This window comes from Balaenoptera musculus, chromosome 10 (assembly GCF_009873245.2).
Source record: "Balaenoptera musculus isolate JJ_BM4_2016_0621 chromosome 10, mBalMus1.pri.v3, whole genome shotgun sequence".
In the NCBI taxonomy this organism is placed as follows: Eukaryota; Metazoa; Chordata; class Mammalia; order Artiodactyla; family Balaenopteridae; genus Balaenoptera; species Balaenoptera musculus.
Window position 1 is genome coordinate 40,664,648 of NC_045794.1, and position 24,831 is coordinate 40,689,478.

The 24,831-nt window shown below is 37.2% G+C and overlaps 1 protein-coding gene across 5 annotated transcripts in view; it reads left to right on the forward strand.

The window, feature by feature from the left end:
• Positions 1 to 24,831, forward strand: part of LARP4 (La ribonucleoprotein 4) — a 63,763-nt gene that overhangs the window by 24,867 nt on the left and 14,065 nt on the right. For all 5 annotated transcript variants that reach the window (XM_036865124.1, XM_036865125.1, XM_036865122.1 and 2 more), the window contains 5 exons: positions 762 to 865; positions 1,743 to 1,853; positions 2,627 to 2,680; positions 22,954 to 23,166; positions 23,658 to 23,770. In XM_036865124.1, the coding sequence (XP_036721019.1) occupies positions 762 to 865; positions 1,743 to 1,853; positions 2,627 to 2,680; positions 22,954 to 23,166; positions 23,658 to 23,770 (595 nt within the window). The remainder of the gene's footprint in view (positions 1 to 761; positions 866 to 1,742; positions 1,854 to 2,626; positions 2,681 to 22,953; positions 23,167 to 23,657; positions 23,771 to 24,831) is intronic.

Sequence of the window (24,831 nt, forward strand, 5' to 3'; positions counted from 1 at the left end):
ATCAGTTTGTACAGATCAAACCAGTCTTGATCTGGTTTGACCAGGTCTTAAAATGACCCAGTCTTGTCAACATTTAAAGAATTTGCCAAGAGACAGAATCTCCTACCTCCAAGGGCTGAAACCTAGCACTTATACACAGGCCTTCTTCCTTAACAACTACTTTCATTCTCTCTACTTACCTGCACAGGAAGATATGACATATTATCCTTTGAAGGGACCAGAAATAAAAGTTTTGGCTTGTGGTACTACCTTCATTCTATATTAACTCAAAACCAGCATCTGAAAGAAAGATTGTAATCATTTATATATAATTCTTGGTTTTAAGTGTTTCTCAGACTTTAATTTTAAGAAGAATTTTTTCACATGTCAAAGCTCATTACATTCCCCAGAGTAGTGTTTGGCTAATGCAGTACATTGATTTTACTTGAAATAAAGAATTTGGTAATTGTATACAGGGAAGCGCCCTATGAGATATAAATATTGTATACTCCTTAAAGGCTTCTTTTCAACTCCAACACTGTGCCACGTCACAAAATAAGTACTCTGAGTATTTGTGCAATGCATAACATTGGACAATGTTCTTTGCATATCAATCTCAAGATATTTTATTGTAACTGTAATCTTTGATTCTACAACTTAATTTCTTTAAGATGTTAGCCCTGCTAATTTATTCAGTTGGAAATTGAAATGAATAGTTTTTTAATGGAATTATTAATATCACTATTTTTACACTTTTGAATGAAACTTCTTTAAAATTTCAGCTTCTCCCATGGTGCAAGTTGATGAGAAGGGCGAGAAAGTGAGACCAAGTCATAAGCGTTGTATTGTAATTCTTAGAGAGATTCCTGAAACAACACCAGTAGAGGTAAATCATTAGTATTGTTAAAGCTAAATATTCTTAACTGTTTATTTTATTTTATTTTTCAGTAATTTTTAATAGATTTATTTATTTTTGTTTATTTTTTTGGCTACATTGGGTCTTCGTTGCTGTGCGCGGGCTTTCTCTAGTTGTGGCGAGCGGTGGCTACTTTTCGTTGTGGTGCACGTGCTTCTCATTGTGGTGGCTTCTCATGTTGTGGAGCACAGGCTCTAGGCGTGCAGGCTTCAGTAGTTGTGGCACACGGGCTTAGTTGCTCTGCAGCATGTGGGATCTTCCTGGAGCAGGGCTTGAACCCGTGTCCCCTGCATTGGCAAGCAGATTCTTAACCACTGCGCCACCAGGGAAGTCCCTCTGAGTTTTGATAATCATCTTTTTCTAAATCCATATTTTTTTTGAGTTTTAGTTTTTAATTAAATCAGTTATGAAAAACAAGATATATGTGCACAGTTCATGTCTGTGACTATTGTAGACAGAGCATTTGGATTAAATGAAAATACGTAAAAATACTTAGCACCTAGAAAATGTTAATGTAGGACAGTCCCCCCACCCACACCTTTTTTTTGGACAATGACAGGACTGGAAAGATTTTACTCTAAGCAGAATTTAGCTTGCCACTAGGATTGAAATAATACTTCAGTTTTGCTGATTATAAAATAAGCTTCCATCCCTAAATCATGCACAAAATTTACACTATAACTATGCATGTTCTTGTTTCAGAGTATAATTCTACTCAACAGAAAAATGGGCAGAAGGCATAAACAGTTACTAAGTAAAGAAATAGAAAGGACCAAAAGACATGAAGAGGAAAAAAATGCCCATTTTTGATATATTTTTAGAGTTAACTGAAGATTTTCTTTTTTAGGAAGTAAAAGCTTTGTTTAAAAATGAAAACTGCCCCAAGGTGATAAGCTGTGAATTTGCACACAATAGCAACTGGTATATCACTTTCCAGTCAGACACAGATGCACAGCAGGTGAGAAGAAAACTTTTCTTCTGATTTGAAGTCCTGGTGATAAAAGAAGAAGTGTATATTTTAATTGAGAAAAATGTGTGCTTACAGTAATGTTTGTAAAGACTTTGGAGAACCTTGTTCACCTTTTTGGTTTTGCCTATTGGTTTCCTTTTTGATGATCTTCTTAAAGCTTTTTTTGTTTCAATTTAAGAACAGTTTGTTTCCTATCAGTAAAAAAAATTAACACACAATTTTTAAATTAACATGGGGATCAGAGACCATGTATTCAGTAGTTAGTATTTCTATTACATAGTAGGCCCGCAATATATATAACTTCCGTTCTGATTCTTTGTATTTTGACATAATGATTTTTCTCTTAATTGTTATCGTGGCCTATTTAAAGATAAGAAAAGTAATATTCCTTTGAAACAAAAATTTATATAATAGCATTTTAAAACCACTTACTGTTTTTTTTTTAATTCTTCATCTTAGAAGGCCCTCTGAACCCATTTTAAAATTGATATGTAGTGATATTTTGGGTCTGTTTTGAATTTTGTGAGTGTGTGTCAGTAGTAATCCATAGTAGTTTAATATACAATAAATGTAAACTGTAGCTGAGGTCTTAAATTTTTACTTTTTCATTCCCTGTCACCTGCATAATGGGATCACCTTCAGAATTTTTTATTGTTTAGTTTAGAGATAGTTGCAATTACCAAAACTCTCTTGATAGAATAATGATGGCCTTAATGAAATGTTTGAATGCTAATGAAAGTTCCTTGCTGCTTTGTTAACAGGCTTTTAAATACTTAAGAGAAGAAGTTAAGACATTTCAGGGCAAGCCAATCATGGTAAGAAACATTTGTAAGTAGTCCATCATGAGACAAGAAGGTTTTTGTTGTCTGTCTATTAACAAACAAAGATGAATAACATTTTATAAAACCCATAATGATTTTAAAGAAATTTCTGGCTCATATGAAATGCTATTTCAGGAAATTAGTTGATAGAATGTCAACATACTTTCTAAACAGCAGTTTCTTCTAGAAGTATAACTTCAGACACCATGAAGTTAAAGTTAGATGCTGATTGACAACATGTAAGATAATCATAGATCTCAGTCCTGCTCTTAGGAGCAGGAATAATTTTTTAGTAACAAAGGTGGAAAACATTCTCAGTACTTTCATTTCAATTAACTGCATCACTGCATTAATACTCAGCCATTTGGGAACCTGGAACTTGTCATTGATGACACTTGCTCACGGTTTACATGTCTAATCTGTTCTCACATCCCATGAAATCTGCCTTCAAAACTTCTTTCAATCATTACTGCCATTGTTTAGGCTTGAGCAATTGGAATAGCCTTTTAGCTGTTATGCCTTCAGCTTTCCCCTCCTTACAGTCCATCCTCCACATTATTTTAAGTGTGAAAGTAATACCTATATGTGGTAAGAAAGTCAAATGATTTATAGTAAAGTTAATTAAATCTCCCTGTCCCAGATTCCTCCAGTCATTTTACCTAGAGGTGATGAGAGAGAGCAGTTTTTTCTGCACCCATCTAGGAATTTTCTTTCTGTCTTTACGTGAATGGAAATGTATAGTATATACACGCCTATTCTTTTCTCATAATAGAGCTTTTCATTCACCATTGTTTCAGGTATACATTTAATATTGTTCATGTGTATCATGATTTAATTATTAAGTTGTTGCTGTATTTACAAATAATTTGTAACATATGCTTTCTTTAAAAGTTTTTTTTATTGTGGTAAAATATGCATACATACAATTTACCATTTTTAAGTGTACAACTAACCCAGTGGCGTTCAGTACATTCACATTGCTGTACAACCATCACCGGTATTTATTTCCTGAACTTTGCAGCATCCCCAGAAACTCTATACCCATGAAACCATAACTTCCCATTCTTCCCAGCTGCTGGTAACTTCCCTTCTAGTCTCTGTCTTTCTGAATTTACCTATTTTAGATACCACATATAAATGGAATCATGCAATATTTGTCCTTTTGTATCTGGCTTATTTCACTTAGCATAATGTTTTCCAGCTTCATCTATGTGGAGCATGTGTCAGAACTTCATTACTTTTTATTGGCTGAATAATATTCCATTGTATGTATATACCACATTTTGTTTATTCATTATCTATTGAAGGATGCTTGGGTTGCTTCCATCTTTGGATTATTGTGAATAATCCTGCACAACTATCTGAGTCCCTGCTTTCAACTCTTTTGGGTATATACTAGGAATTACTGAGTAATATGATAATTATATGTTTAACATATTGAGGAGTGCATAACTGTTTTCCAAAGCAGTTGTATCCTTTTACATTTCCCCCAGCAATGGAGGAGGATTCAAATTTTTCTACATCCTTAACAACACTTGTTATTTTTGCTTTTTGAATAAAGCACTCATCCTAATGGGTAGAAAGTGGTATCTCATTATGGTTTTGTGTTTCATTTTCATAGTGACACATGATATCAGGCATCTTTTCATGCGCTTCTTTGCCATTTGTATGTCTTTTTTGGAGAAATGTCTGTTCAAGTCCTTAGACCATTTTTTTTTTTTAATCTCTTTTTTTATTAAATTTTTTTTTTCTTCTTTTTTTAATTTCTTTTTACAAACCCTTGTGTCGAGGGCTGACTTTCAATAGATCGCAGCGAGGGAGCTGCTCTGCTACATACGAAACCCCGACCCAGAAGCAGGTCGTCTACGAATGGTTTAGCACCAGGTTCCCCACGAACGTGCGGTGCGTGACGGGCGAGGGGGCGGCCGCCTTTCCAGCCGCACCCCATGTCCCAGGACGAAGGGCTCTCCGCACTGGACCCCGGTCCCGACACGCAGCGGGGTGCGCCACGCCGCGCCCCGGGGGACGCGGGTGGCGGCCTGCCGGCGGGGACGGCGGGGGACCGGCTATCCGAGACCAACCGAGGCTCCCGCGGCGCTGCCATATCGTTCCACCTGGGCGGGATTCTGACTTAGAGGCGTTCAGCTTAGACCATTTTTTAAATTGGGTTATTTGTTTTGTTGTTGAGCTGTACCAGATCTTTATATATTCTGGATATTCAACTCTTGTCAGATATATGATCTGCAAATATTTTCTCCCATTTTGTGGGTTATCTTTTTTACTCTCTTGAAGTGTCCTTTGAGGCACAAAAGCTTTTAAAATTTTTATGAAGTCCAATTAATTTTTTTGTTGTTATCTGTGCTTTTGTTGCCATACTTCATAAATCGTTGCCAAATCCAAGATCATGAAATGTTTCCCCTATGTTTTCTTCTAAGGGTTTTATAATATTAGCCTTTTCTTTTTAATTGAAATATAGTTGATGTACAATATTATGTTCATTTCAGGTATACTACATAGTGATTTGACATTTGCATACATTATGAAATGATCACTGTGTTAAGTCTAGTAACCATCTGTCCCCATGCAAAGTTAATACAATATTATTTGACCATATTCTTTTTAAAAAATATTTATCCATTCATTCATTCATTCATTCATTCATTTTGGCTGTGCTGGCTCTTAGTTGGGGCATGCGGGATCTTCATTGTGGCATGCGGACTGTAGTTGCGGCGTGCAGGCTTCTTAGTTGCGGCATGTGGACTCTTAGTTGCGGCACGTGTGCGGGATCTAGTTCCCCAACCAGGGATCGAACCCGGGCCTCCTGCATTGGGAGCGTGGAGTCTTAACCACTGCACCAGCAGGGAAGTCCCTGACCATGTTCTTTATGCTGTATATTACATCCCCATGGCTTATTTATTGTATAACTGGAGGCTTGTACCTCTTAATTCCATTCACCTATTTACCTGCCCCACAACCCCCTCCCCTCGGGCAACTACCCATATGTTCTCTGTATCTATGAGTCTGTTTTCATTTTGTTTTGTTTGTTTTATTTTTTAGTTTCCACATGTAAGTGAGATCATGTGGTATTTGCTTTTCTCTGTCTTACCTCACTTAGCATAATTACCCTCTAGATCCATCCGTGTTGTCACAAATGGCAAGATTTCTTTTTTTATGGCTGAGTAATACTCCACTGTGTATATATATCACATCTTCTTTATCCATTCATCTATTGATGGGGACTTAGGTTGCTTCCATATCTTGGCTGTTGTAAATAATGCTGCAGTGAATATAAGGGTGCATATATCTTTTGGAATTAGTAGTTTTGATTTCCTTGGGTAAATACCCAGAAGTGAAATTGCTGGATCCTATAGGAGTTCCATTTTTAATTTCTTAAGGAAGCTCCATACTGTTTTTCCAGAGTGGCTGCACCAATTTACAATCCTACAAGTGCACAAGGGTTCCCTTTTCTCCACATCTTCGCCAACACTTGTTATTTGTTGTCTTTTTGATGATAGCCACCTGACAGTTTTGAGGTGGTATCTCACTGTGGTTTTGATTTCCATTTCTCTGATTATTAGTGATGTGGAGCATCTTTTCTGTCTGTGACCATCTGTGTGTCTTCTTTGGGGGGATAAAAAAGTCTGTATTCCGGTCCTCTGCCCATTTGTATATGGTGTGAGAACGTAGTCCAATTTGATTCATTTGCATGTAGCTATCCAGTTTTCCCAGCTCTCTTTAAGAGGCTGTCTTTTCCCCATTGTTTATTCTTGCCTCCTTTGCCATAGATTAATAGACCAAATGTGTGTGGATTTATTTCTTGGCTCTCTCTTTGGTTTCATTGATCTGTGTGTCTGTTTTTGTGCTAGCACCATACTATTTGATTATTGAAGCTTTGTAATATAGTTTGAAATCTGGGAGCAGAATACCTCCAGCTCTGTTTTTCTTCCTCAAGATTGCTCTGGTATTTGAGGTCTTTTGGTATCCATACAGAGTTTAGAATTACTGTTCTAGTTCTGTGAAAAATGCCTTTGATATTTTGATAGAGATTGCTTTGAATCTGTAGATTGCCTTGCTTAGTTTGGTCATTTTAACAATATTAATTCTTCAGTCCATGAGCATGGTGTGCCTTTTCGTTTGTTTGTGTCATCTTCAGTTTCTTTCATCAGTGCCTTATAGTTTTCAGAGTATAAGTCATTTACCTCTTTGGTTAGATATTTTATTTTTTGATGCAGTTGTAAATGGGATTGTTTTCTTAAAATCTCTTTCTGATAGTTCATTATTAGTGTATAGAAGTGCAACAGATTTCTGTGTATTAGTTTTGTATCCTACAACTGTACTGAATTCATTTATTCTAATAGATTTTTGATAGCATCCTTAGGCTTTTCTATATATAGTATCATGTCATTTACAAACAGTGACAGTTTTACTTCTTCCTTTCCAATTTGAATTCCTTTTATTTCTCTTCCTCGTTATTGCTATGGCTAGGACTTCCAGTACTATATTGAATAAAAATGGTGAGAGTGGGCATCCTTGTCATGTTCCTTAACTTACTGGAAATGCTTCAGCTTTTCACCATTGAGTATGATGTTGGCTGTGGGTTTGTCATATACAGCCTTTATTATGTTGAGGTATGTTCCTTATATACCCACTTATTGAGAGTTTTTATCATAAATATTAAATGTTTAATTTTCAAAAGCTTTTTCTACATCTGTTGAGATGATCATATGATTTTTATGTTCAGTTTGTTAAAGTGATATATCATATTGATTTATTTGCAGATATTAAACCATCCTTGATCCCTGAGATAAATCCTACTTGGTCATGATGTGTGATCTGTTTAATGTATTGTTGAATCCTGTTTGCCAATTTTTTTTTTTTTTTAAGGAATTCCTTTATTTTTATTTTTTATTTATTTATTCATTTTTGGCTGTGTTGGGTTTTCGTTTCTGTGTGAGGGCTTTCTCTAGTTGCGGCATGCGGGGGCCACTCTTCATCGCGGTGCGTGGGCCTCTCATTATCGCGGCCTCTCTTGTTGCGGAGCACAGGCTCCAGACGCGCAGGCTCAGTAGTTGTGGCTCACGGGCCTAGTTGCTCCGCGGCATGTGGGATCTTCCCAGACCAGGGCTCGAACCCGTGTCCCCTGCATTGGCAGGCAGATTCTCAACCACTGCGCCACCAGGGAAGCCCTGTTTGCTAATATTTTGTTGAGGATGTTAGCATCCATGTTCATCAGTGATATTGGCCTGTAGTTTTCTTTTTTGTGTGTCTAGTTTTGGTATCTAGGTGATGCTGGCCTCATAGAATAAGCTCAGAAGCATTCCTCCTTCAATTTTTTGGAATAGTTTAAGAAGAATAGGTGTTAATGCATCGTTAAATGTTTTGTAGAATTCCCCTGTGTAGCCGTCTGTCTGGTCCTGGGTAGGTGAGATTTTTGCACCCACCCTTTAGGAGCAGATTCTCTGTTTCCTACAATCTTCTCAGTATCCAGTATGCAAGCTCCACTGACTTTCAAAGCCAGACCTTCTGGGGCCTCGTCTTCTTGTTTTAGGACCCTCAGGCTGGGGAGCCCGATGTGGCATTTGGACCCCTTGCTCCTTGGGGGAGGAACTCTACAATTGTGATATTCTTCCTGTTTGTGGGTCACCAACCACGGGGTTTGGGTCCTGACTATGTCTCATTTCCACCCCTTCTACCCATCTCATGCTTCCTTCTTCATGTCTTTAGTTGTGGAAAATCTTTTCTGCTAGTCTTCAGGTTGTTGTCATACATACTTGCTCTGTAAGTACTTGTAAATTTGGTGTGTCCATGGGAGGAGCTGAGTTTATTTCTGGGCTCTCTATTTCCATTTAATTGGTCTGTATGTCTGTCTTTATGCCAGTACCACACTATTTCAATTACTGTAGCTTTGTAGTAAGATTTGAAAATGAGAAGTATGAGCTGTTCAATTTTACTGTTCTTTTTTAATACTGTTGAAGGTATTCAGGACCACTTGAAATTTCATATGAATTTTTTTTTTTTTTTTTAATTTTTATTTTATTTTATTTATTTATTTATGGCTGTGCTGGGTCTTCATTTCTGTGCGAGGGTTTTCTCTAGTCGCGGCAAGTGGGGGCCACTCTTCATTGCGGTGCGCGGGCCTCTCACTATCGCGGCCTCTCTTGTTGCGGAGCACAGGCTCCAGACGCGCAGGCTCAGTAGTTGTGGCTCACGGGCCTAGTTGCTCCGCGGCATGTGGGATCTTCCCAGACCAGGGCTCGAACCCGTGTCCCCTGCATTGGCAGGCAGATTCTCAACCACTGCGCCACCAGGGAAGCCCCTCATATGAATTTTAGGTTGGAGTTTTCTGTTTCTCCAAGCAAATGCCATTGGGACTTTGATAGTACACTGAGTCTGTATATCATTTGAATATTATTGTCATCTTAACAATATTGAGTCCTCCAATCCATGAACATGGGATTTCATTCTATTTATTTAGGTTTTTCATTTCTTTCAGCAATTTGTTGTAGTTTTCATTGTATAGGTGATGTATTCCTAAGTATTTTGTTCTTTTTGATACTGTTGTCAATGGAATTTTCTTAATTTCCTTTTCTGATTGTTCCTTCCTAGTGTATAGAAATACAACGATTTTTGAGTGTTGATTTTATATCCTGCATCTTTGCTGTACTAGTTGATTAGATCTAACTTTTTTGGGGGGTGGGGGTGGGGGTGGGGGGTCTGATTCTTTAAGACTTTTCTACATGTAAGATCATGTCATTTACAAACAGATGATTTTACTTCTCCTTTCTAGTTTGGATGTCTTTTATTACTTTTTCTTGCCAAATGCTCTGGCTAGAACTTCCAGTACTATGTTGAGTGAAATGGCAAAAGTGGGCATCCTTGTCTTGTTCTCGATCTTAGGGGAAAAACCATCAGTCTTTTACCACTGAGTGTGATATCAACTATGTGCTTTTCACATATGGCCCTTGTCATGTTGATGAGGTTCCCTTCCGTTCCCAGTTTGAGTATTCTTACCTTGAAAGTGTGGAATTCTGTGAAATGCTTTTTCTGTATCAATTGAGATGATCGTGTGTGTTTTTCCTTTGTTCTGTTAATGTGCCATATTACATTGATTTTCTTATGTTGAACCACCCCACCTCCCATCCTCCCTCCCCACCCCACCGCCCCCATTTCTGGAATAAATCCCACTTGGTCAAGATGTATACTCTTTTAACTCCTAACAAGTTGAATTTGCTAGTATTTTTTTGTGGATTTTTAAAATCCATATTCATAAGGGATATTGGCCTATAGGTTTCCCCCCCCACCCCTTGTAGTGTCTTTGTCTGTTTTACCAGAGTAATACTGGCCTCATAGAATGAGTTAGGAAGTGTTCCCTCTTCTTCAATTTTTCTGGAAGAGTTTGAGAAGGATTGGTGTTAATTGAGAAGGATTGGTAAAATTTTTCTTTTCTTTTCTATTATGGTTTATTACAGGATATTGAATATAGTTCCCTGTGCTGTACAATAGAATCTTGTTGTCTATCCATTCTGTATATAATAGTTTCCATCTGCTAGTCCCAAACTCCCAATCCAGCCCTCCCTCACCCCTCCTCCCCCTTGGCAACCACAAGTCTGCTCTCTACATATATGAGTCTGTTTCTGCTTCATAGATAAGTTCAATTGTGTCATATTTTAGATTCCACATATAAGTGATATCATACGGTATTTGTCTTTCTCTTTCTGACTGACTTCACTTAGTATGATAATCTCTAGGTCCATCCATGTAGCTGCAGATGGCATTATTTCATTCTTTCTTTATGGCTGAGTAATGTTCCGTGTGTGTGTGTGTATCTCACATCTTCTTTATCCATTCATCTGTCAATGGGCATTTAGGTGGTTTCCATGTCTTGGCTGTTGTAAATAGTGCTGTTATGAACATAGGGGTGCACGTATCTTTTCAGATTATAGTTTTGTCTGGATATATGTCCAGGAGTGGGATTGCTGGATCATATGCCCTCTTTGAATTTTAAAATCACTGATGCAACCTCCTTCTTAAAGGTTTATTCAAATTTCCACCTTCTCGGGTCAGTTTTTTTTTTTTTTTTTTTTTTTTTTTCGGGTCAGTTTTTGTCGTTTGTGTGTTTCCAGGAATCTGTCCGTTTCGTCTAGGTTATCCACATGTTGATCTGCCTTTGTTTACACTGTTCTCTTGTATTCTTTTTATTTCTGTAAAATCAGTATTTGGGTCTGATTTTAGTTTTCATTTCTGATTTAGGAATTGGAATCTTTTACCTTTCTTAGTCAATCTAGCTAAAGGTTTGTTCATTTTCTTGATCTTTTCAAAAAACCAGCTTTCAGTTTCATTGATTTTTCTGTCATTTCTCTGTTCTTTTTATCTCCATTCTAATCTTTATTATTTCCTACTGCTATCTTTGGTTTTAAATTATTTTTATTTATTTATTTATTTGACTGCATAGGTCTTCATTGCTGCACAGGCTCTCTCTAGCTGCGGTGAGCGGGGGCCACTCCTCACCGCGGTGCACGGGCCTCTCATTGCGGTGGCCTCTCGTTGTGGAGCACAGGCTCCAGGTGCGTGGGCTTCAGTAGTTGCAGCACGCGGGCTCAGTAGTTGTGGCCCGCGGGCTCCAGAGCGCAGGCTCAGAAGCTGTGGCACACGAGCCCAGCTGCTCCGCAGCATGTGGGATCTTCCCAAACCAGGGCTCGAACCCGTGTCCCCTGCATTGGCAGGCGGACTCTTAACCACTGCGCCACCAGGGAAGCCCTATCTTTGGTTTTAGTTTGCTTCTTTCTAGTTTTTAAGTGGTAGCTTAGGTTATTGCTTTGAGATCATTCTTTTTTAACATAGGTGCTTATAGCTATAAGTTTCCCTCTTCTCACTGTTTTTACAACATCCAGTAAGTTCTTTTTTATTGGGGTATAGTTGTTTTACAATGTTGTCTTCATTTCTACTGTACAGTGGAGTTCCCTGTGCTATACAGCAGGTTCTCATTAGTTATCTATTTTATACATATTAGTTTATATATGTCAATTCCAATCTCCCAGTTCACCCCACTCCCCTTCCCCCCTTGGTGTCCATACGTATGTTCTCTGCGTCTGTGTCTCTATTGCTGCCTTGCAAACCGGTTCATCTGTAGCATTTTTCTAGATTCCACATATATGCATTAATATACGATATTTGTTTTTCTCTTTCTGACTTACTTCACTCTGTATGGCAGTCTCTGGGTCCATCCACGTCTCTACAGATGACCCAGTTTTGTTCCTTTTTATGGCTGATCCATCCAGTAAGTTCTGATATGTTGTGTTTTTGTGTTCATTCATCTCAAATTATTTTCTAATTTCTCTTGTGATTTCATCTTTGACCCATTGGTTAAGAACGTGTGTTGTTTACTTTGTGAATTTTCTCGTTTTCCTTCTGTCACTGATTTCTAGTTTCATTCCATTGTGGACAGAGGAGATACTTTGTAAGATATCAGTCTTTCAAAATTTATTAAAACCAGTTTTGGTCTCATAGAGAATGTTCCATGTACACTTGATAAAAATACATACTCTGGTGTTTAGAGTACTGTCTGTGTTTGTAGTCTTATTCAAGTTCCCTATTTGTTTATTGCTTTTATTTTATTTATTTATTTGGTTGCGCTGGGTCTTAGTTGTGGCAGGAGGGCTCCTTAGTTGTGGCATGCAAACTCTAAGTTGTAGCATGCATGTGGGATCTAGTTCCCTGACCAGGGATCAGATCTGGGCCCCCTGCATTGGGAGCATGGAGTCTTAACCACTGTGCCACCAGGGAAGTCCCTGTTTATTGCTTTTCTGTTTTGTTATTATTCATTATTGAAAGTGGGTTATTGAAGTCTCTATTATTGCAGAACTGTCTATCCTTTCATTTCTGTCAGTTTTTGCTTTACATATTTTGGGGCTCTCTTGGTAGATGCATGTATGTTTATAATTGTTTTATCTTTTTGCTGGATTGAACCTTTTATCAATATATAATCTCCTTTGTCTCTAACAACCTTTTTTGACTTAGTCTGTTTTGCATAATAATAATATAGTCATCTTAGCTGTATTTTGATTACTTTTATCTGTATCGAAGAGTATATCCATTTACTTATTAGGTAGAACCAATTTACACTCTTACAGTATTTTTTTTTTTAATTTATTTATTTTATTTATTTACTTTTGGCTGCGTTGAGTCTTCATTGCTGTGTGGGGGCTTTCTCCAGTTGCGGTGAGTGGGGGCTACTCTTGGTTGCGGTGCACGGGCTTCTCATTGTGGTGGCTTCTCTTGTTGTGGAGCACAGGCTCTAGGCGCACGGGCTTCAGTAGTCGTGGCTCGCGGGCTCTAGAGCACAGGCTCAGTAGCTGTGGTGCATGGGCTTAGTTGCTCCACAGCATGTGGGGTCTTCCAGGACCAGGGCACGAACCCGTGTCCCCTGCATTGGCAGGCGGATTCTTAACCACTGCACCACCAGGGAAGTCCCTACAGTATTTTTTATTTCTTTAAAATTTCCTGTGGTTGATTCTCTGATTTTCCAACTTTTTTTTTTTTTTTTTTTTTGCCACACTACACATGTGGGATCTTAGTTCCCTGACCAGGGATTGAACCTATGCCCCCTGCAGTGGAAGCATGGAGTCTTAACCAATGGACTGCCAGGGAAGTCCCCTTGACTATTTTTCTGTGAAGATTTTCTTATTGATTTGTATGAGTTCTTAGAGGAGCTTAATCTTCTTGTCAAATTAACTGTTTGTATTGTTATTATGTTTGTGGTATTTGTGTGGAAATCCGTTTTGTTGTAGCAAGATTACAAGATTGATAAATATTTTTCTTTATGCCTTTGGGTTTGAATCTAGTAGTTTTGCTAGGCCCTCTCTAAGAAAAATTTTCTTTTTTAATCAACATTCTTAAAGTATAGTTTACATACAATAAAATGTACTTATTTGAAGCATACATTTTTATTAGTTTTTGCAAATTTATGCACTGTTGTTTTCTCAGTCTCCCCTCATCAACATCCAGTGTTGACAATTATTGATCTGCTTTCTGCTGCTATAGGTTTGTTTTTTTCTGTAGTTTCATATGAATGAAACCACACGGTATATTCTCTTTTGTACCTGACTTCTTTCACTTGCCATAATTATTTTTAGTAAACCGTATTGTAGCATGTATTGGTAGTACACTCTTTTTTATTGCCAAGTAGTATTCCAGTGTAGGAATATACAGGCATACCTTGGAGGTATGGAGGGTTCAGTTTCAGACCACTGCAGTAAGGCAAGTCACACGAACTTTTTGGTTTCCCAGTGCCTATAAAAGTTACATTTACACTCTACTGGAATCTGTTAAGTGTGCAATAGCATTATGTCAAAAAATGTACATACCTTAATTTAAAAATACTCTATTGCTAAAAAAAGAAAAAAAAAGTGGTAATCATCATCCATGTCTTCAACCAGTCATAATCTTTCTGCTGGTGGGGATCTTGCCTTGATGTTGATGGCTGCTGATGGATCAGGATGGTGGTGGCTGAAGGTGGGGGTGGCCGTGGCAGTTTCTTAAAATAGGACAACAGTGAAGTTTGCCGTATCAATTTTGTCCTTTCACAAACCATTTCTCTGTAGCACACGGTGCTGTTTGATAGCATTTTATCCACAGTAGAACCTCTTTTAAAATTGGAGTCAGTCCTCTCAAGCCCTGCCACTGCCTTAACAACTAAGTTTATGTAATATTCTAAATCCTTTGTTGTCATTTCAACAGTCTTCTCAGCATCTTCATCAGAAGGAGATTCTATCTCAAGAAACCACTTTCTTTCCTCATCTATAAGAAGCAACTCCTCATCTGTTCAAGTTTCATCATGAGATGGTAGCAATTCAGTCCCATCTTCAGGCTCTACTTCTAATTCTAGTTCTCTTGCTGTTTCCACCGCATCTTCAGTTATTTCTTACACTGAAGTCTTGAACTGTTCAGTTATCCATGAAGGTTGGAATCAACTTCTTCTAAACTCCTATTCATGTTGGTATTTTGTCTTCTTTCCGTGAATCATGAATGAACTTAATGGCGTCTAGAATGGGTGAATCCTTTCCAGAAGGTTTTTGATTGACTTTGCCCAGATCTGTTATCTATGGCAGCTACTGTATAGCCTTAAGAAATCTATTTCTTAAATAATAAGACTTGAAAGTCGAAATTACTCCTTGATCCATGGGCTGCAGAATGGAAGCTGTGTTAGCAGGCATGAAAACAACGTGAATCTTAACGTGCATCTCCATTAGCGCTCTTGGGTGACCAGGTGCATTGTCAGTGAGCAGTAATATTTTGAAAGGAATCTTTTTTTCTGAGCAGTAGTTCTCAATAGTAGGCCTAAAATATTTAGTAAACCATGTTGTCAGCAGTTGTGCTATCATCTGAGCTTTGTTGTTTCATTCACAGAACACAGGTAGAGTAGATTTAGCATAATTCTGAAGGGCCAAAGGATTTTTGGAATGGCTAATGGGCATTGGTTTCAACTTAAAGTCACCAACTGCATTAGCCCATAACAAGAGAGTCAGCCTGTCCTTTGAAGCTTTGAAGCCTTGAGGCCAGGCATTGGCTTATCCTCTCTAGCTATAAAAGTCCTAGATGGCATCTTCTTCCAATATAAAACTGTTTTGTCTACGTTGAAAATCTTCATTACTTATTTTAGCTAGATCTGCTGAAAAATTTGTTGCAGCTTCTACATCAGCACTTGCTGCTTCATCTTGTACTTTGATGTTGTGGAGATGTCTTCTTTCCTTAAACCTCATGAACCAACCTCTGCTAGCTTCAGGCTTTTCTTCTGCAGCTTCCTCACCTCTCTCAGCGTTCATAGAATTGAAGAGAGTGAGAGTCTTGCTCTGGATTAGGCTTATGCTTAAGGGAATGTTGTGACTGGTTTGATCGTCTATCCAGATCACTAAAACTTTCCCACATCAGCAATAAGGCTGTTTGGCTTTCTTATCATTCGTGTGTTCATTGCAGTAGTCCTCATTTCTTTCAAGAACTTTTTCTTTGCATGCACAACTTGGCTTAACTGTTTGGCACAAGAGGCCTAGCTTTCAGCCTGTCTTGACTTTTGACATGCCTTCCTCACTAAGCTTAATCATTTCTAGTTTTTGATTTAAAGTGAGAGATATGTGACTCTTTCTTTCACTTGAATACTTAGAGGCCATTTTAGGGCCAAATTGGCCCGGTTTCAATATTGTTGTGTCTCAGGGAATAGGGTGGCCCAAGGAGAGATAGAGAACGGGAGAACTGCCCATTGGTGGAGGAGTCAGAAACACACATCTATTGATTAAGTTCATTGCCTTATATGGGCATGGTTTGTGGTGTCCCAAAACAATTACATTAGTAACATCAAAGATCACAGATCACCATAACAAAGATAATAATTTTGACAAAGTGAGAAATATTGCGAGAATTACCAAAATGTCATACAGAGACACAGAGTTATTAAACGCTGTTGATATAAAAATATTGGACAGTATTTTGTACACTTGGAACTAATAAAATACTGTGTGGGGACTTCCCTGGTGGCACAGTGGTTAAGAATCCGCCTGCCAGTGCAGGGGACATGGGTTCGAGCCCTGGTCTAGGAAGATCCCACATGCCGTGGAGTAACTAAGCCCATGTGCCACAACTGCTGAGCCTGCGCTCTAGAGCCCGCGAGCCATAACTTCTGAGCCTGCGTGCCGCAACTACTGAAGTCTGCATGCCTAGAGCCTATGCCCTGCAACAAGAGAAGCCACCACAATGACAAGCCCGCGCACTGCAATGAAGAGTAGCTCCCGCTCGCTGCAACTAGAGAAAGCCTGCACGCAGGAACAAAGACTTGATGCAGCCAAAAAAAAATTTATAATAATAATAAATAAATACATAAAATTTTTTTTAAAAACTGCAATATTTGGGAAATACAGTAAAGCAAAACGCAATAAAATACGGTATGCCTGTACTGCGATTTGATTATCTAGTCACTTGTTCTTAGACATCTTCGTTCTTTCCATACATCTTTTTTAGTTAACTGTCTTTTTAAATCTTTTTTCTGTCTTTAAAAATTTGGTTGTTAGTCTGATTATTGATTTGTAAGCGTTCTTTATGTATTCTGGTTGCAAGTTTTTTGTCAGATGTGTATTACAAATATATTTGCGCTAGTTTGTGAATTGCCTTTTGCTTTCTTAACAGTGTATATTAAAGAGTAGACTTTTAACTTTGATGAAGTCTATTTCATCTCCTTTTTCTTTTAGGGTTCATTATTTTTGTCTTATCTAAAATCAACCCCTCCTAATGTCATGAGTATTTTCTTTCATGATTTCTTCTAGAAGTATTATAGTTTTAGTACTTATATTTACATCTTATGATCTGTATCAAGTTACTTTGTGTTTTTTGGAAGGAAAAGTCAAGATTCTTTTTTTAAAAGAAGTACAATACTTGTTCCAGCACCATTTGTTGAAGACTATTCCTTTGTTGACTATTAAAGCATATATATGCTTTGGTCTATTTCTAGACTCTGTTCTTTTCTGTTGATCTGTGTTTATCCTTAAGTCAGTTCCCTGCTGTTTTGATTACTGTAGCTTTATAATAAGTTATAAAATCAGATAATATGTAAGTTCTCAAAGTTGTTTTGATTTTCCGAAATTATTTTCGGTATTCCAAGTCATTAACATTTTCATATAAATTTTCAAATCAATGTGTTGGTTTTACAAAAATACTTGCTGGTATTTTGATTGGAATTGCATTGACTCTATAGATTAATTTAAGAGGATTGCCACCTTACTAATATCGAGTCCTCTAACATGGTATCTCCATTTATCTAGGTTTTTCGTTTCTCTCATTGCTTTGTAGTTTTCAGTGTACGTGTCTTAAACGTATTTTGTTAAATGTATTAACAAGGGAAATGTAATTTTTTTGTGTTTGGGCCTTTTAAATCATTTGTATATTCATTACAGTAATGTATTCTACCCTACCTAATACAGAATCTCTTTCCTGAATCCATAAAGCATATTGTATTGAATGTAAACACTCCTTGCAGCATATTAACATGATTTCTTTACTGTTTGCTCTTTGATGAAGTAAATTAATTTAATACATATTGATTTCTGCTTTATAGTATAGCATATACAAATACAAAATATAAATATTAGTAATTCTGTTCTTAACCTAAGAAAGATTTTTTTTTTAATGGAGAGTTATTTATTTTAAAGTAGTTTAAAATCTGATGTGAAATTAGATTCTGACAATTTTTTTTAATAAAATGGCTTTAAATGCTTAAACTCCAATTTAGACCTATCATTTTTCTTAGATTTTATCTATTTTATGTAAGGATGCTTTTGCATTAGTGTTTTCCTCTGAATCATAGTTATTTACATTTTTCACAAAAATTTAAAATAGTTATAAAAACTATTATGATACCACAGTGCTATATTTTATTATAATATCTTTGTGCCCGATTAATTGGAAAATTATAGTGTTCATGATTCAAAAATTAATAAAAATCACCCATGATAATTTGGGAGAGCTCTCACTCTTGTGCAGTGGACATCCAAGGTCAAGGGTCCTTGCAGACTTTGGCCTAGAGATATGCTTGTGAAGGAGTCCAATGGAACATTTATTGTGTGTGCTAATAAGTTGCTTCACATTTTACCTTGTTTCTCTTGTAAATAAGCAAGAACGCATTTTTATTGCTCTTCCTCCATAGATCAATTCTACCTGGTATTAGTTCCTTTCAGGCTAAAGAACTTCCTTTGATGTTACTTAACAGCGCCCACCAGGGATGAATTTTCTTAATTTTTCCTCATCTAAAGCTGTCTTGTATTTCACACTCATTTTTGATGGGTACAGAATTCTGTACATTGATACATGTACATGGATACAGAATTCTGGGTTGATAGTTTTAACTTTTTTCCTTCTTTTAAGATTGCATTGTTTTCTGGCTTCTGTTCTTTCTAGTGAGGCATTCTTATAATATGTGTTGTTTTTCTCTGCCTGCCGCCAAGATATTTTTTGTTTTGTTTTCTCTTTGGTTTTCAGTAGGTTGACCTAGTGTGTCTAGCTATGGTTTTCTATTTATCCTGCTTGGGGTGTTCTGAACTTATTGTTTGTAAATTGATGTTTTTCACCAAATTGGAGGAATTTCAACCTCTAGTTTTTCAAAAAAATTTCTGCCTCACTTTCTCCTCTCCTTTTGAGACTTCAGTTACACATATGTAGGTCTGCTTGATTCACTGCGATTCTGTTTTTCTTCCATCTCTTTCTTCTTCAGTTTGGATACTTTCTGTGGACTTGAATTCATCTTCAGGTTGTGTTCTAGCATTTCCATTTTAAACAATATATTCCTTCTCTGCTGACATTTCCTCTTTTATTCAGTCTTTAAGAACATTATTTCCCTTTTATCCATAGCATATTTATTTGGTTTTAATAGATTAATTAGTAGAGCATGGCTATTCTTGTTTCATCTTAATCCCACCTACTTCCCGATGTCCCAGGTATTTTGAAGCAAATTTGAAACTTAATTTCATCTGTATGTAAATAAACTAATATTGGTATCTCTAAAAGAAAGGGATTAAAAAAAAATAGCCACACTACTATCACCCTTTTTGAAAAATAAACAATAATTTCTTAAACATCAGGCACTGTTCGCATTTTCCCGATTCACATTTTTTCTTTCTCTTTTTTCTTTTTTAAAATTTATGATTTGGGAATTGCCTGGTGGTCCGGTGGTTCAGACTTGGCATTCTCACTGCTGGGGCCCCAGGTTCAATCCCTGGTCAGGGAACTAAGATCCCACAAGCCGCGGGGAGTGGCAAAATAATAATAATAAAAATATAAAATAAAATACAATTTATGATTTTGTCCTCTACCTCTTTAGTTTTACTTTTGGAAGTATGTTTTTGAAATCACTGTTATTTGTCTTACAAAGTTTCTCACATTATACATTTCGTTAGCTATGTGTTTTTTTATTGTGTTAAAATACACATACATAAAATTTACCATCTTAACCATTTTAAATTTTAATTTCATTTATCATTGCCGTAATATTAAACACATTCACATTGTTGTGTAGCCATCACCACCATCCATTCTCATAACTCTTTTCTTCTTGTAAAACTGAAACTCTGTGCCTATTAAACAGTAACTCTCCACTTTCCCCTCCTTCAGCCCATACTTTCTTTGATTTTTGACCATTTACCTCATATAAATGGAATTCATATAGTATTTGTCTCCTTGTGACTTGCTTATTTCACTTTAATATGGTGTCTTCAAGGTTCATCCATGTAGCATATTGCAGAATTTCCCTCCTTTCTAAGGCTGAATAATCCATTATATGTATATACAACAATTTGTTTATCCATTCATCTGTTGATGGACACTTGGGTTTGCTTCCACATTTTAGCTTTTGTGAATAAGGCCGCTATGAACATCGGTATACAAATTTCTCTTCAAGATTCTGCTTTCAATACTTTTGCATATATACCCAGAAGTGGAATTGCTGGGTCATATGGTAATTCTATTTTTAATTTTTCGAGGGACCTCCATACTGTTTTCCACAATGGCTATACCATTTTATATTCCCACCAACAGTGCACAAGGGTTCCAGTTTCTCCACATCCTCTCCAACATTTGGCTGTTTTCTGTTTCTTGGTAGTAGCTATTTTAATGAATGTGATGTGATATCTCTGTGGTTTTAATTGCATTTCTTCCATGATTAGTGATGTTGAGTGTCTCTTCACCTGCTTATTGGCCATTTATATATATTCTTTAGAGAAATGCCTATTCAAGTTCTCTGCCCACTTTTGAATTGGCTAGTTATATTCTTTTTTTGTTTTAAAAACGAGCTCTTTTTTTAGTAAGTTTTTTAAAATATAAATTTATTGATTTATTTTTGGCTGCGTTGGGTCTTCATTGCTGCACGTGGAGTTTCTCTAGTTGCAGCTAGTGGGGGCTACTCTTCGTTGTGGTGTGCAGGCTTCTCATTACGGTGGTTTCTCTTGTTGCGGTGCATGGGCTTCAGTAGTTGTGGCTCGCGGGCTCTAGAGCACAGTCTCAGTAGCTGTGGTGCATGGGCTTAGTTGCCTCACAGCATGTGGGATCTTCCAGGACCAGGGCACGAACCCGTGTCCCCTGCATTGGCAGGCAGATTCTTAACCACTGTGCTACCAGGGAAGTCCCAAGTTATATTCTTGAGTGTAGTTTAACACGATCCTCTGACCTCTGTATTTCATGCAAATTGGTAGCTAGATCTAGAGGCTTAATCAGAATTAGATTTTATTTTGGAGCAGCAAAGAGAACAAAAACATGTAGTATATGTCTTTGTGTGTCTCTCTTATACTAGCTGCTGCTGATCATTGACTAGATATATTGATTTGTTAAGGGTTGCAAAGTGGTACTATTTCTGTGCTATCTTTTTTCCATTTATTACTTGAAACACTTCCATAAAGAAAAGCTTTCCTTCATCTTCATTACCCTGAGGTACAGCTCATATATGCAATGTATGATAAATGCTTGGTTCTAGCTTTTACTACCAGTTTTCAAAATAATGTGTTGGTTCCCTGGCAACCTTCAAAAACGACCATTCAGATATTTTTTTGGTTTTGAATATTTAAACATATTTGGTGTGTTCATTGTCCTTACTGATGAAGTATGGCCTCTTTGAGTCCTTTTGTCATGGTATTTTCAATGTTCCTTGCTCTCTAATGTGACAAAATGTTCCAGGCTCTTGTACGTTTTGTGTCAAAAGGCTCTGGAGTTGCCATGTTACTTTTATGGGAAAGTAATGTTTTGCAGTCCACTGCTTAGGCACAAGGAGTGCTTCTGGCTAATGGTTTGGTTATTATTTCTAAGCCTTTTCTTTGAACAGAGCTATTAAATACTTTTTTTTTTTTTAAAGACAATATATATCATGAGTTTATATCGATGCTTTCGATTTAAATTCAGGCTACATGGTTTTTACTTCTTCAGTTGCTGTCTGCATCTCTTTTCTCCCACGTGAAAATCTCAGATGTCAGTGACCCCAATATAATTTATGATTTGGTATATCCAAAATCACAGACAGAAGTCTCAGAATAACAATACCAATAATAATATAATTCTGAAAACAAATTAAGACTTTTTTTTGCTGTACTTTGCCTTGTGGTTTGTTCCTAAGGAACGTTCATAACAGTTGATTTTTATTTTGGTTCAAAGTCATTTATAGTTTCTCTGTGTTATTCCGCTAGTTGGATACACATTTAGGTTCATTTTGCATTGAACTTTTACAAACTGATTTTTAAAAATTTTATTCAGTATGTGCATGGCTTAAGAGTAAAATATCTAAAACAGTATATTAAATTCATATTCACGTGTCTGTGTGTGTGAATGCAAGTATATCTTCATATCCACATCTAACTTATCTAAACAACACCTAACTATACATACCTTTCTCCTTGCCTTGCCTCTTCTTTTTTTTTTTTAAATAGTATTTTCTGGAAATCACTCCATTATAATATTTAGAGCAGTTCCTCAGGTTTCTTTTTTTTTTTTTTTTCTTACATCTGATAATTGTGTGGATACACCATGTTGTTTTCAATCACTGATGGACTGTTGGGTTGTTTCGTGTGTGTGAGCATGTGTTTGGGAGAGTTGTGGATCCAAGCCCCCTCACCCCCCATGCCCCCCCACTTCCTATCATAGTAAGTGTCAGTGAATAGCCATATGCATCATTTTTTTAAAAACCTCTTTTTGGTCTGTGTATATGCAGTAAAATTTCCTAGAAGTGGGGTTGATAAGAATATGATAATATGCATATGTGATATTTTGGAAGACATTGCTGAATTTTCCTTTTTAAGGGTTGTGTTGTTTTGAATGCCCATCATCAATGTATCAGAGTACCTGTTTTGCCACAGCCTTATCAATAGAGTATGTTGTCAAATTTTTAGACTTTTTCCAATTTTATGTGAGAAATGTGAATTCCATTTTAATTGCATTTCTCTTATGAGCAGGGTCTAGCATCTTTTCATATAAGAGCCATTTGCCTTTCTTTTTCCACCTTGCTTGTGATAAGTTGCAGTTAGTTTTAAATATTTTGACTTTTGTGGTTTTACTTTGTTTATTGTATTAATTGTATTTGCCACGTAGAAGTTTTTAAAAGTACAGCTATCAATCATTTTCTTTTGCTCTACTAACTCTATAGTACATGGAAATAATGTCATGGAAAATATGTTCCAAATGTAAATTAAATATATTTGTGAAAATATACACTTTATCCTTTGTGATTATATCCTTTGTGTTCTTCTTGCTTCTAGGCAAGGATAAAAGCCATCAATACGTTTTTTGCTAAGAATGGTTATCGATTAATGGATTCTAGTATGTATAGTCCTCCCATTCAAACTCAAGCACAGTATGCCTCACCGGTCTTTATGCAGCCTGTATATAATCCTCACCAACAGTACTCTGTTTATAGTATTGTGCCTCAGTCTTGGTCTCCAAATCCCACACCTTACTTTGAAACACCACTGGTAAGTGAGATCCTTACAGAATAATACATTTTTTTCACTGAATCTGAAATTTGAAGAAATCAGCTAGAATTAGAGTTCATGTTTTATTTTGTTTTGTGTTGATATTGGTTACTTTCTGGCTTTTCAATGGTGATAAGGATATTTAATCCCCCATATCAAATATATGCATATGACTAAGAGTTGAGCTATTGGTTCCTATCATTTTATTCTTTAAATTGCTGGTAAATTAATAGACTGGAAAAATCCTGAATGATTTAAAGTTTTGTGAAACTCTTTCAGAGAGAAATATTCTTTATTAAGTGTTGAACCAGTTGTTCCTTGTTCTGTAATTCAAGTGATAACTTGGAGTGAGTATTGCAAATGTTTAAAATTATTTTTGGCTTATCAAAGAAATTGATGCTAGGTTAGTTCATCAGAAGTTTCTTAAGACCCTCACACCAGGTTTTTGTCTTTACTATGAATAGCTTTTAAACATTAAAATTTTCTTTTAGGCTCCTTTTCCCAATGGTAGTTTTGTGAATGGCTTTAATTCACCAGGATCTTATAAAACAAATGCTGCTGCTGCTGCTGCTGTGAATATGGGTCGACCATTCCAAAAAAATCGGTAAGATGAAAAACAATAGCTGGAATTTATTTATTTATTTTTAAATTTATTTATTTAATTTGTTTTATTTTTGGCTGTGTTGGGTCTTCAGTTGCTGTGTGCAGGCTTTCTCTAGTTGCGGCGAACGGGGACTACTCTTTGTTGTGGTGCACAGGCTTCTCATTGGGTGGCTTCTCTTGTTGCAGAGCACGGGCTCTAGGCGCGTGGGCTTCAGTAGTTGTGGCACTCGGGCTCAGTAGTTGTGGAGCACAGGCTTAGTTGCTCCGCGGCGTGTGGGATCTTCCTGGACCAGGGCATGAACCCGTGTCCCCTGCATTGGCAGGTGGATTCTTAACCACTGCGCCACCAGGGAAGCCGTGTACTCACTTTAACTGACACAGTTGGTTAAAGCATTTGAATATCTTTTTTTTTTTTTTTTGTCCTTGCCTTGCGGCCTGTGGGATCTTAATTCCCTGACTAAGTTCCCCAGATCAAACCCCGGGCCCATGGCAATGAAAGCACCAAGTCCTAACCACTGGACTGCCAGGGGATTCCCTGAAGATCATTTTTAAGTGTTCAGAAAATTTTACTACATATACACATTCTTAATTGCTTTATGAAGTTTCAAATGAGAACTCTTCATATTGTAAGAATGAAGGATTCTTTATAAACAAAAGATTACTTGTGCTCTTGTAGATGACCCTTAGTTTGGTGATACAGTAATAACAGCAAAATTCAAGTATTGCTAGGACATATGAGTAGAAGTACAGTGAGCTTTAAAAACACACACTGTGGGGCTTCCCTGGTGGCGCAGTGGTTGAGAATCTGCCTGCCAATGCAGGGGACACGGGTTCGAGCCCTGGTCTGGGAAGATCCCACATGCCACGGAGCAACTAGGCCCGTGAGCCACAATTACTGAGCCTGCGCGTCTGGAGCCTGTGCTCCGCAGCAAGAGAGGCCGCGATAATGAGAGGCCTGCGCACCGCGATGAAGAGTGGCCCCCACTTGCCACAACTAGAGAAAGCCCTCGCACAGAAACGAAGACCCAACACAGCCATAAATAAGTAAATAAATGAAAATTA